Source organism: Daphnia pulex, chromosome 7, assembly GCF_021134715.1.
Source record: "Daphnia pulex isolate KAP4 chromosome 7, ASM2113471v1".
In the NCBI taxonomy this organism is placed as follows: Eukaryota; Metazoa; Arthropoda; class Branchiopoda; order Diplostraca; family Daphniidae; genus Daphnia; species Daphnia pulex.
Window position 1 is genome coordinate 10,599,559 of NC_060023.1, and position 13,060 is coordinate 10,612,618.

Here is a 13,060-nt window from a genome sequence, read left to right on the forward strand (position 1 = left end):
CCAGCCGGCCCTACTCCACCCATCACCACTTCTACCACCTTCCACCGTTACTTCTGCTCCTCTGATCATGACCGTTTCGCCCACGTCTCCCGTCTTGATGCATGTCTCCTCCACCACGGCTACCGCTCGCCCGGACGCCGCTCAAATGCGCCCAGCTACCAAGGAAGCTGGTGATGATGACGATAACGAGCAGGTGAAATCTTTCTGCCAACAACAAAAAAAGAGAATGATTGCTTTGCTTGCTGGAGAGAAAAAAAAGGATTGTGGCGTCACGGAGAGTGAACATTTGAATCAAGTCTAGCGCATAGAATGACGAACGTGTTGATTCATTTGCAGGGCGGCAGTCGAGCAGTCGACATCCACGACGATTCCGATCTGTGGCGCATCGAAGGACCTTCGACAGTGCTGGCCAGGAGCGGTTCCCGCGGTCAGGGCGATCAAGTGCCCGCTCCAATTCTACCGAAATCACGCAGGGAATCGGGGCTACCCGTTCTGGAGTCGCGCCAGTCCTTTTCACGGGCACAGGTACGACTACACTACACACACAAGTCATCACCTACTTTTGCTAAATGTTTACAGACCGGCTCTTTGTCAACGGTTGAGTCTCTTGTCCATTGTCGTGCGCTGTGTGATGGTTTATGGACAAGAATTTGGTCATTTTCTCTTGCTGTTGCTCTTTCCCACGGCTATACCGATTTTGCACGTTGCATGACTCCCTTTTTTGTTTGTTTGTTTGTTTGTTTTTCCACATTTGCATGCGCACAGCCGAACGACAGCACACCCGAGCATGTCTCTAACTCACGCAAGTTAAGCCAAAGTCACGAACCTACCGTTTTCAAGGTGAGTTGGATTTGCTAATGATTTGATTTCCGCCCAGGAAATGGTAGAGTCTGAGGAAGATGCTGGGAAATAATTCCACCCTTGGAATTTAAAAAAACAACTCGAAAATGTAATGTAATTAATTTTTTTTTTCGTTGTTGCATCACACAGGGGGCTCCACCTCCACCACCACCGCCTTTGCCGCCAGAGCCAATTTTCGGCGACCCCAACGCATCTCATCACTTGATGGACACTTACGGACGGGCCAAAACTGTCCGCATCGGCAAATGGAGATGGCCGCCAGCGCGTTCGGATGACGATCCGGCCGTTCCACAGCTCACTGGAAGCTTCCTTGAATTCAAGATGCAACAGAATCAACGAAGACGAGTACGATGATTTCATTTCTATTTATCGAATGGCGTTTTCACTAATTTTGTTTCACTTTCCAGTCGTCTGAAAACGCCCAGCCTTACGAGGGTGTTGAATGGGATTCTTTCGACATGGAGTCTGAGGATGCTAAACCGGAAGAAGAGATTCAAGATTCGTCCAATGCTTTGTCGATCTTTAAGAGTCGAGAGCGCAGCGTCAGCCCCGTCCGTCAACTGAGGGATGTCAAAGCCTCGCCCGGAAGCATCGGCAAACTCAAAATCAGTTCGGAGATGAGAGCCAAACTGGAACTGGTGACCATTGCCCATCAGGCAACGTCCAAACCGTCCAACGAAAGGTCGCCGGAACCGAACGGGCGCACTGAAACAGGCGGCGTTCGTAAACTGGAAGATAACCGTCGCCTGATGTTGCAGCAACAGCTGAGCGGACGGAAATGGGATTCGGTCGAAGAGGTAGAGCGCATCACCCGGAGGGCTTCGTGCGAGGAACGAAGTGATTTGATCAAAGCTGTTCACCAAAGGCCTCCCGTTCGTGACGAATATTATTTTTTGTTGTTGTTTCAGTTTCATTTTATTTTAAATGTTTCATTTTCATCCAGGCCGACCAGGTGGATAGAGCTCGTCGTAGTAGTGATATGTCATCGTCGAATACGCGGTCATCACAGTTCGAAACGGCCCAGCGATCCTCATCTCCCCCAACCACTTATTATTCCATGCAGTAAAAATTTTCTTGAATTCTTTTTTTACCTGGACTTTTTTAACCTGGACTTTTTTAACCTGGTGATCATTGCAGGGAATCGAATGGCGTCTCTTTGTCAAACGGATTGGAGCCACGTTTATTGGCTTCATTTCCATACGAAGATCAGCGTAAATCATCCATTGACGACGAACTGGCTACAAGAGCCCTGGAGAGCATCCACACCAAGTTGTACGGACCTCTCAACGCTCCGTTTTTCACTTATAATAACGTCCCCTGGACACTTCACGTCCGCAAAGAGGTATGCACATTCTTGGCATGTCGAGTGAAAAGTATTTCGATGTTAATCTCTGGTGTTTGTTTGTTCTGGTCATTCAAGTTGTTCTCACCGTCGGAGAACGCATTGGTCCATCCACTGGGACTGCACTTGATCTTCTGCCAAGTAGTCCAGGATACGTACAATGACGCCTGTCTCAGGATCAGTCGTGACGACCGTGCCAAGATGCAACAGGTTCGTTAAAATTTGATTGCAATTTCACCGTTTGAAAATTTGTGCAGCTTTTGACAATTGAATTTTTTTAAATTTCGTTTCAAAAGATGTTGGAGAATTACGGCATCTCGCCAGAGAACGCCACCAATGGCCACCACAAAATAACGCTCAAGCGCAACGTTGTCGAAATGGCCAAAGAATGGCCACTCTATTTCGCCCGTCTCTATCCCGTTTCGGTAAGTGTTCTTTATCCTTATATATTTTTTTTACATCCATCGCCCGCATATGATTCATTCGCGATTCTTGTCTTTCCTTCCGCCAGGGTACCCGACAACACGCTGATGTTCAGTTCTTGGCCGTTTCACACTCTGGCGTCCGCTTGGTCAAGCGCCAGCAGATCGGCCAACTGGAATCGCTGCACGTGTTGCAATCGTTCGGGTAAGTCACCTCATCTAATCTTCTCTCGAAATCTTGAAATTCCTCGCGTCGCTTTCCCCCGTCAATATTGAACCCCTCCTGGGCAAGACCACCACTTCCGCGTGATATTCTCAGTAGCACAAATACACTACTACTACTACTGGCTGACCTTTTACCGATTAGAACCGGTTCTCGTGACATCCGCGTGCTCTTAACGGTGCTTCGCTGCACTGCACTTGTTTGCTATCTCGGTCAGGAAGAACAAAAAACACACAAACATGTGTTTAGCTCGGGAAAAAGAGGGGCAGCAACGCAAGTTGATGGCTCCATCTATTCAAATGGGCTGTTTGTTTTTTCGGTTGCACTGGCAATTTTCCGAACCGTCATGTTACGATGAGCGATGCTCTAGTCAAATGTATAGCATCTGTGTGTGTGTGTACATTGTGATGATAGTGGCCTGATTTGTTAGCTTGTAGACGCGGTCGTGATTGGAAGAGGCAGCTGGTCATTATATCAACTAGTCATTGCCGAAACCCCCACCGTGGAGTGCTTCATCACTCTGGCCACGTCTCCTCCCATTTTCTTTATGAATATCGCACAAAAAACCTACGGCGCACAAATCTCGGAATGAATCAACATCTTTCGATGGAAATTCTTGGCTTGTCGGGAACCCCCCACAGATTCATTTTTCTCGCAAGATAATTAAGCGAAAAAATTCGTTGCATTTTATTTTAGAAATAGGAAAAAACGTTGATCTTCCAAGTAAAATATTTCATATTTCACATCCAGCCAAAACACACCTTCTTCTTTTATGTCGTCATCTCTTTGATGAGTCATTTGCTACCTGTCAATCGACACACATCCGGTTAACATCTCCGGTTGTCCCCCTTGTTGTGTGTGAAATACTGGGCGTTGTCAGGCTTCTGGGGCTGCGCAACTAACGTCACCGATTCCGCTCCGTTTCTTCATTCGTCAAGCCTCAATTTTTTTTATTTTATTTTTGTTCAAAAACCAGTCCACGATGAAGGTTGACTGTACCATCAGGTTTGGTTAAGGCCAAGAGGGAGGGATAGAAGAAAAAGGTTAATGGGCCCTCCTCCCGCATCCGGTCCGATTTTCTCGTTTGTTGTGTCTATTTTTGAAAACAGAAATATCAGCTGTTGCGTGAATGTTTTCTTATTCACGTCGACTTGTCTTGCTTTGTTGCATCCTGTTGTTATTGTTGTCGGAGGAGAGCGGAATCGGGAAAAAAGAGGAAGAATCCATTGCGCAGTAGAATGTCGTGTGCTCGAAAAACCCCGTCGGATATGTACGACGATGACATATACCTGCGCTGTTAAAAAGAAAGAAAAAAGAGAAAGCGAGAGCGGCAATAAGTGCTGCACTTGTATCAGATTGTGCGATCCTATTTCGACATGGCGCATCGTGTCGCGTCCCTCCTTACCTGTTGGCTCCTCCACCGCCCGTGAAAGCGCCCTGTTGCACGGTGGGTTACACACTCTGGAGAGAGTAGGGGCTGCAAAGGAAAGGAAAAAAGGGTAGGGGCTTACATTCGAAGCCAGTCGCTTATTCACCTGAGCAGACTAGAGTGGTTAAGTCGTCAACTGAGACTTCTCGAGGCTAAACTAGTGGAACCTTCTCTTTTTTCCCCTCCTCGGTTAGAATTCAAAAGTGTTTCTAGTTTCGAATTGAAACGAGTCTAGTTCTCTTTGGTGTCCAGACATACTTATACCCATTTTCGTTTTGTTCTTGTGTCTTTTATATATTTTTCTACGAATCGACAAACGTCCAGTTTCAGTGACATTCTCAACGTTACAACTCCTCGATCCAGCACCTTGCAGATTACACTGAGGACAGGCGGACCGTTCCAGTTTTACACGCAACGAGCTACCCTCATCAGAGACCTCGTTCATCGCTTCGCAAACGAAGCCGAAAAGGTACGTTCTAACGTTCATTCCGTGTATCAGATTTCTAAAAAAATAGTATTTCAGTCCGTGTTGTTGGTAAAAACGGAATTTTTCGTTAAAAAATTCCGTGGGCCCTTCGGTTAAAAATTTTTCTTTTTTTTTAAAAGCGGCCGACAAGTTTTTTGTTTTTTTTTTGTTTCTTGTTTTTCGTAATGGAATAGTAAATCAGCCGATCCCCAAACGTGACTGAAGCGCAAACGAAACAAACTTGTGTATCAGGTAGGAGGTTATACAGTAGGTGGGCCAGCTCAAATGCTTAGGCACGTCGTTGCATAATTCCTCCCCCCCAAAATGCCTATGTTTAGTGATTTCAAATGGGCACCGTTCCCGACAGTAGGAGGAGGAAACTAATTTATAACCGAATGATAAATTATTGACACGTAAAAAAAAACCCTGCCGATCGGAATTGTTTACCTGTCGTATAAGGAAAACAAGAACCCCTAAAAGAATATGGTCTGTCATTAGGTTAGGAGCAGAAGCAGTTAAAAGTCATCGATAGAAACCGAGCCCAACATGTTGGTCTAGGTTCTTGTTTTCTTATCTTTTTTTAAAAGTTTGTGTAAGGAAACGAAGTCATAAGGAAAAACAAAACAAAAAGTTACTTATCAAAGGCATTTGCAGGTTTTTTGAAAATTTGAATGATAAAGGAACATCGTGAACGTTATTCACCGGATACGGTTGTTTTCCAGCTACAACAGTCGCTGTTGTTGTCGAACTCGTTCTGCAACTCTTTTCCCCCCCTCTGACCGCCAAGAATGATTATTGCCGACTGTATCTAATCTGGATTGTTGGTAGCTTTCCTGCTAAGGAGCTGAATGTAGAAATTCTCTCAACAGGTTTGTCCATTCGAGTCGAAACCAAAAATCAATTCAAGCGCTGGAAATTTGAGATGAAAGTCGATGCGGTTCGTGTTGTGATTTTGAAAAATTCTATTTTCATCGATTATTGGTTGACGCCATAGCTATTCTTCTTACCTTATAGCTAGTCATGTTTGGCCGGCAGGATTATTATTATTTGAAAGGGGAAAATCTCGTCATTATTTGGAGAGTATCTCCCCTCCCCACCTGAAATTATCCAAACACCTCTGAATCTCTATTACAGCAATTCAAATGATCAAAGTGGTCAAACCTACTCCCCCTTCTTTTTTCGGGCATGTGGCGGTCGCTTATTAAACTATTGCGGTCTGGACGGCGCGTGAGTTGTAGATCGTCACGATTAGGGAGGGGCCGATTTGCCTGCTGGCCTCTAGCTTCTTTATAGCCGGTAGTTGGGGGTCTGCGATCTCTCTAATAGTCCGTCGTATTGTACGTGTACTAGTGTGTAATCATTAAGTTATTTTTCTTTAGCCTAGTAGACTTTCACCCTTCACGAAAAATTTGTACGACAAAACATCCCCCCAAAAAAGGAAAACGCGCAGTTCGGCCGCGAGTTGAATAAAAGAGTCCATTAGCGCCATATCCTAACCAAACAAGTAGAGTACCGCCTTCTTTTTTCTTTGTGTGTCCCCTCTACTTTTTTAAAGAATTCGTCGGCTAGGAGGTAACTAGTACATTTGCGAAGAAGACTTTCTATTAACGCTGAAATAGCAGGGCATCTAATAATGCCTCTTTGACACGAGGGAAAGCTGATTGCATTTGGCATTCGTGCGGGACTGTCTATATCTTTTCACCTCTCTCTCTCTGCGATAATAGAGGCGACATCGTTAAAAACACAAAATGGATGTCTGTATATACGCCAAGTGTCGGGGGGGCCAGGTACAGATGACGTCAACCTTCATTAGAAAAAAACAGCTGGCGCCCAATCTAAACAGATGCTCAATTGCAGTCCAATCGCGATATATACGAAACGGTTTCCTATCGTTGGTTACTTAATCGATCGAGCTGTCGGTTGTTGTTCTTTCCCCGCTTCATCAATCTCGGAATCAGGCGAATGATGTACAGGCTATGATCACGGTAGCTTCCCAGCTGATTATGTTTGATAGCCAGCCAACTTGCTGGGCTGCTTTCTCTCGTTGTAATCTGACTCTGTTTTATTGCTCGTCCTATTCAATTGAAAATTGCTTTTGTGATGATATTTTCCGAAACTCTTAAAAGGAACGCCGACTTTCTAAAATCATTCAAAGGTTAGACTATAAGAAATTGAAAAAAAAAAGGAAATTTCAAGATGAATCGCTCAATCAAATGGTTTTTCGTATAGTTTCATCCGCAAGACCCCCAAGTGTTTTAAACGATCGAGGGGGGGGGGGAATTCCACCACCGTATCGTTTGTTGTCCTCGGTAAAAAGATGATGCACACGAAATGATTTTGAGGCTTTTGATATGGTGGTGTGGTGTATATCTCCGAAGTTTGTGACGCTCCGGCGGATTTGTTCAAGGGTATGAGAGTTGTTTTTTTTCCTGCTGGCTATCGCCGAATTCCTTTCTATTCTTCGGCCGTCCTTTTGTGTGTTAAGCTTCACATTGTGTGTGTGTGTGTTTGTGGATTGGTTTTGAGATAATTGCGTTAGCGTTCCCCATGAAAGCGCCGTGGTGACCAGTTGGCCACAATTCGCCGATAGATTCGGCCCAGTGCCGACGATAAATGGCAGCTCGGCGGTTTTTTTCAAAATGAGTTTTCTTTTTCAATTTTGCGGCCAGTGGTGACGCATACGCCGCCCTCTCTCTCTCTGTCCGATGTCGTTAAACTGCGTATTTCATACTCGACTTTATACGATGGCACTTTTCGGCCTTAATACCCATAATTTAATCAAGCTTTTAATGTCATTTTATGTGTCCAACAGGAACCGTTAGAGTATGTGAAAGCGGTGGCCAATTACGTCACCCGCGAATCGACTCTCCTCAGTTTCCACAAAGGCGACGTCATCCAGGTCGTCCGAGACGAGCAGTACGTCGACAAAGGTAAATTATTCATCCGACAATTCTTTCATGGTTTCTATCCAATTCTCTCTCGCCAGTCGAGATTAAACGTCCCAGATACGCAGTCTACAGTTTATAGGCGTTGGCTCGAGGCTATCACTCTTGTAGCTTTTGATGTCGTTTTATTTTCAATTTTATTCATTGCCTTTCTTTTGATTTCTTAAAAATGATACTGCGCGTGTTTCACTCAAGATTCAATCTGTAAGAGCTTCTTTTTCCATGTTGTTTGGCTCGGATGTTTGGAATGGTTAAACAAAGTTTTGATAGTTGCATCATTCGATAAGCATCGTAGGCATGCCGAATCAACCTTCTTTTTTCTTCTTGATGGAATTGATTGAAATCACGCAAACGAACGCTCCGTTATATTCATATGGGTCGGAATCGGGTCAAGTAGGTCTACATAATGTTGCAGCACGAATACTTTTTTATTTTTCATTTGGTTAACCCAAACTGTTTGTGTGTGTGTGGGTTTTAAATATAGCTGCACGACGTGATTAACGACACAGTGTGATGCGACGGGAAAAAAAAAAGATTGCTCTGCATTTGAAATTAAAAATTAGTTTTCCCTGGAAAACAGGTTTTATGTTCCGTCATCGTGTAGGAATTCATATAGTAGTGTTGGTCCGTTAAAAAAGAACGGCTATTGAGTGCAGAAAAAGGATAAAACGGCCAATGATTTATTCTTTTGTTTTTTTATTTTTTCGCACAAATTAACACAGGCTGGATGTTTGGCAAATTAGACGGTCGCGTGGGAATCTTCCCGGCCGACTACGTTGAACCGATGAGTCGCATCGAGGCTCGCAAAATTTCGGCCTCTTCATCACGGCACACCAATCAACAGGTACGTCAAATTCTTTTCCTCATTTGTCTATTTTCTTTCTCTTTTCCCCCCTACTGTCCCAATCCATCTTCCGGCTACTCTATCCCCACCAACCAATCACAAACAAACAAACCAGTCATGAATGACTCGGATGAGTGATGAGTGATGGATCTCTCCACCAAATGTTGTTTACGTGATTTGTTTGATAACTGGAAAGACCGTAAGTCGACAAAACGGACAATTGCATCCATCTGCTCAATAATGCCGACGAATTCCGCCCCGCTTAAACTGGCCATTTGGTCGGGGGGATGTTTTTTGTGCGAGCAACATCAGGTCATCTTTTTTCGGCCGCGCTGCTAACGGTATCGTTCGCTCGGCCCGGGAAGAAGAAGACGAAAAATCGTGAAAGAGTTTCCTGCTAATAATCTCACGATCCCGCCATGCCACCGCATGGTAGCGCAGGTGGTCAATAACGACAGAATGATGTGTGTACGTAATAACAAACAGCAACGAAGAACATGCTGCTAAAGGAGTGGGGGGGGGGGAAATACGGAACACACCTCCTCATCTCTCTCGTTGTAGGTGCGTGAGTGTGTGAGAAAACGTTATGAGGAAGAACTTTCGTTGCGTTTGCGGCACAGCTGTCGATGAGATTTTTTCCACCTTGAATTTTGATTATCTTTCCTCGTTGCGCTGACAGTGATCGTCGAAAGAGCATCCGCGGCGGATGTAGTGCGTTGTCGTCCACTTGAATCAAATCCTCCCCCCTCCGAAAAAAAAGAAGAAAACAAAAATGATGTCCGGATTGAGTGATCCGAATGCAATCCGGCCGAAAGGCAATCATCGCGTGCGTTTCGAGCAATCGTGGGTGGAATTATCTTCGTCGTTACGTAAACGGACGGCTCAGCGCCGTACGGCTATTACAGAATCCGAGCGCTCCGATTCCGAGTGGCTTTATCGCAGCTCGTCAGGTTCGGAATCTTGTTCGGCCGCAACTCACCCGGAACAACTGTAAGTCTGTTTGTCAAAGTCCTGTCAAAAAAAAGTGCCGGGAAACAAAATTCACAACCTCGTCGTATATATTTCATCTCACGAAAGAAGTTCACGATTTGTTGTTTTGTTTTTTCAGACGAATTTTTAACCGGTTATTTTCGACTTAGTTTTTTTATTTGTTATCCGCTATATATTGTAGCAGCAACAATTTAATCGAATGATACCGCATATAATGTGCGCAGTAATCATAATATAGAGAAATGTAGAACTTTTTGAATCGAAACTTTCCGATTTCCCCCCTCCGGAATCAACTGTACTTTTTCGTTTGTAATTTTTACGATCGTATACCCTTCAATTTTTACGACTTGGAAAATCACAGTTATTCGATACAATCGAAACGATAGGACTGTTTTTTCCAACCAATGTCGTGAGAGAATATGGTCCGAGGTTGTGTACATTCACGTAGGCTCGGCACTTTTGACACAAAATGCGCACAAGTTGCATCGGAAGAGAATAACGTCATGATCCATTGATGTTTTGTATTTTCTCTTCTTTTTTTGCGCCGACAAAATCCGCGCAGAAACAACAAGAGCCACAACGTCAATCTTGGCAATAGTAACGGTCCAACACCTGTTGCCGAACCGGCCCACATGTCCTACGGCATCAAGGCAGGAGGAGGAGGAGTTGAAATAGTTTCGGGAGACTATAGACGAGAGCTTCAGGGGCCCCTCAAGAAGGCCGATAAGCGTGCGTTTGCAGCCCCCAAAATCCCGGTCCCGGTTGAACGGCGCCGGCAACGAGCGCTGGAGCCGGGCGACGAAAATCGCGTGCCGACCATTCCAGCGATGAACAACAGCCTCCTCCCGTTGGAGCAAATAACGGACCGACAAATAGCCGCCGCCGACATGGACGCTGATTCGCCCGGGATGCCATTAAACGCCGAATCGGTGGCTCACTCGGTCACAGCGTCCGACCGGGTCCAGACGTGCCAACAGCAGCGACCAGAGTGGCCCACACAGCACCAGAAACTCCGAAATCAATGCGGATTCTTCCGGCAGATCCTCTCGGAGGAAGAAGTCATCTACGACATGCCCAACCACTGCAAAGCCTCGCCGGAACCGCTTCCGGTGGAAGAGGCCATTTACACGGAGCCGTCTCTGCACTCGGTGTGCAGCACGGTGACCAGTTTCGGCGAGCGACGCCCAGTGTTCGGTGCCCTTCCGCCGTCATCTGGCGACGATGACATTGGTGGTTCCTCGCACTATGCAGATCCGTTTGAGCGCTGCGGCAGCCTGCTGGAACACAATTACGAAGAAATGGATTTCGACGAAGATATTTACCAACAAGATCCGTTCGACAGCCAGCCGCCGCCGCAGGAGTCGGTCGACTCGAACGAAAATACCGAGTCCGGTTTCAGTGACGGAAGCAAAAGTAGCCGGCCAGGTGGTGGTGGTGGTGGTGGTTATTTCTCATCGGACAGTGAGGCCAGTTTAACTATTCCGGCCGGTTTGGCCCGCTCGAGGGCGGCAATGTTTGAATCGATCGCTCAAGCCAATCAGCGCGTCATCCGCCCGCAATACGGATCTCAGAAATTGGTTCAAGCCCTTGGCCCGCAGCTGGCCCTCTATTCGATGGACTCTCTGCCTCCGACAGAGATTTTTCAATCGATTAAAACCAAGAGCAAAAGCTGCCCGCCTTCGTTGAACGCCATCAACTGGTCGATGGATGTGTGCGTTGAAAACGATGGATTCTTTATGGAATTCGCCAATCAGCGCATCGCTCTACCGGAACCGGGCAGCCCGACCAGTTGTTCCTCTCTGCAGTCCAGCAGTGAAGCCTCGTCGGGAGAAACGGAAATGACGGATAGAAGCAAATCCAGCAGGAAAGTTTCGTTCGTTTTGGGGCCCGTTCGTTCTTACGCACCGAGTCGTCTACTCTGTCCAAAAATCCCACCGGATGAAGACGACCAACCTTTGGTGACTCACAAAGGAAAGTCTGTTAGTAGTTCGTCGACTTCCACCAGCTCTGCCGCTGTCAGTTTGGCCCGTTTCTTCAAACAAACGTTGACTGTCATCGGCAGATGCGGCGGTGAAGGTCAAATATCCGACAGCGAAAGTTTAATTTCTCATGCGCCGGATGATCTTTTGAGCCAGTCGGATTTGGAAATGTTTTGCAAATCCAACGGTGAGAAGCGTCTCAGGAAGGACAGCGGCACAGATATGACTCCTCCGGATGCTTCACTCTACGATGGAAGTGCATTGGCCATTGACGAAATTGATGCGGCCCTGGCCATCTTGGAGATAAAGGCCAAGGCTAAGTCTCGTCACGCGTCCAGCAGCAAACAGACCGAAACTATTTCAGACAACTGCTCGGATGATTGTTCCTCGTCTTCAGATGGAAGTGATATGGACTCTGGCAGCTGTTCGTCCGGAAGTTCATGCGAATCCAGCTGCAATTTGACCGATTGTTCAAGTTGGACCAACGATTGCTGTAGTGAGAGTCTCACATCGTCTGACGTAAGAGACCGCAATAATGGGCATCCATCGGGGCATCTCCCAATCCTGATCCCTTCCATCTCGTGCCTTTCTTCCGAGTTTCTTTTATCCAAGATTTTGCCGTTTGAATGTCTAATATTGAAGTTTGTTTATTACTTTGATTTTGTAGGATGATTATAGAGGTGGAGCCATATCTCCCGGACCCAATCACGACACATCGCTGGATATGACCAGCTCAGACAATTCGCGTCTGGACGATCCCGGAAGTCCGACTCAACCGAACGATGGAAAGCATTCGTTACTCCAGTTTGCTCTTTACCATTTCCGACAGAGTCCAGAAAAGTACAATCAATTCATTCGTCCTAAAAATAGATTCGGTGTTTCTAATTATTCTATGTATTAGTAGATTCGAAATGTTGCGTCATGACGACGTGAACACGCTCCGTTCCGGAGCTGGCGACAACGTCAGCAAGTCGGAGAAGAAAAAGAACAAAAACAAGAAATCAAAGGATCGGCCAGAGTCGGTGGCCGGTGCTGACTGGACGTGGAAAGAGCAGGTGGATCTGGTCAAGTTTACCAAGTCACCCATTCAGGCTTCGCTGTTGCAGCTCGATTCCAACGAGCTCAACAAACTGGCCCTGGAAGGTTTCCTTTCCATCATGAAGTATATGGGCGACTACCCGATGGCCAAGGGACAGTCAGAAGTTGACAGTGTGTACACTATTCTAATGGTACTACATTCATTAGCTCTTCATAGAATACATCATTCTAATCATTTTTTCCCTGTGCTGTATAGAATTGCCACAAGCATGAAGCGCTGCGTGATGAGACCTACTGTCAGGTCATGAAACAGACGACCAATAACAAATCTTCACGCCCGGACTCTTGTCAGCGCGGCTGGAGGCTCTTCTCCATCACGGCTGCTTATTTTAGTTGTTCTGAAGTGTTGAAACCGTACTTGTTCAAGTACCTTGAGACAGCAGCCTACGATAAACGACGAGCTTATCACGGTATGAAACTTATTGACTTGGTTGACGAATACGTTATAATATTGGCTTGCT

General features: G+C 46.0%; 1 protein-coding gene across 28 annotated transcripts in view; it reads left to right on the forward strand.

Moving 5' to 3' along the window:
- Positions 1-13,060, forward strand: part of LOC124198230 (unconventional myosin-XV-like) — a 40,476-nt gene that overhangs the window by 23,074 nt on the left and 4,342 nt on the right. For 9 of the 28 annotated variants that reach the window (XM_046593984.1, XM_046593957.1, XM_046593958.1 and 6 more), the window contains 16 exons: positions 5-193; positions 337-525; positions 766-840; positions 991-1,206; positions 1,269-1,733; positions 1,805-1,923; positions 1,999-2,203; positions 2,282-2,413; positions 2,500-2,628; positions 2,715-2,830; positions 4,602-4,746; positions 7,556-7,673; positions 8,411-8,532; positions 12,169-12,341; positions 12,403-12,730; positions 12,796-13,009. In XM_046593984.1, the coding sequence (XP_046449940.1) occupies positions 5-193; positions 337-525; positions 766-840; positions 991-1,206; positions 1,269-1,733; positions 1,805-1,923; positions 1,999-2,203; positions 2,282-2,413; positions 2,500-2,628; positions 2,715-2,830; positions 4,602-4,746; positions 7,556-7,673; positions 8,411-8,532; positions 12,169-12,341; positions 12,403-12,730; positions 12,796-13,009 (2,935 nt within the window). The remainder of the gene's footprint in view (positions 1-4; positions 194-336; positions 526-765; positions 841-990; positions 1,207-1,268; positions 1,734-1,804; positions 1,924-1,998; positions 2,204-2,281; positions 2,414-2,499; positions 2,629-2,714; positions 2,831-4,601; positions 4,747-7,555; positions 7,674-8,410; positions 8,533-12,168; positions 12,342-12,402; positions 12,731-12,795; positions 13,010-13,060) is intronic. The other 19 variants (XM_046593986.1, XM_046593985.1, XM_046593960.1 and 16 more) reach the window with 7 other exon arrangements.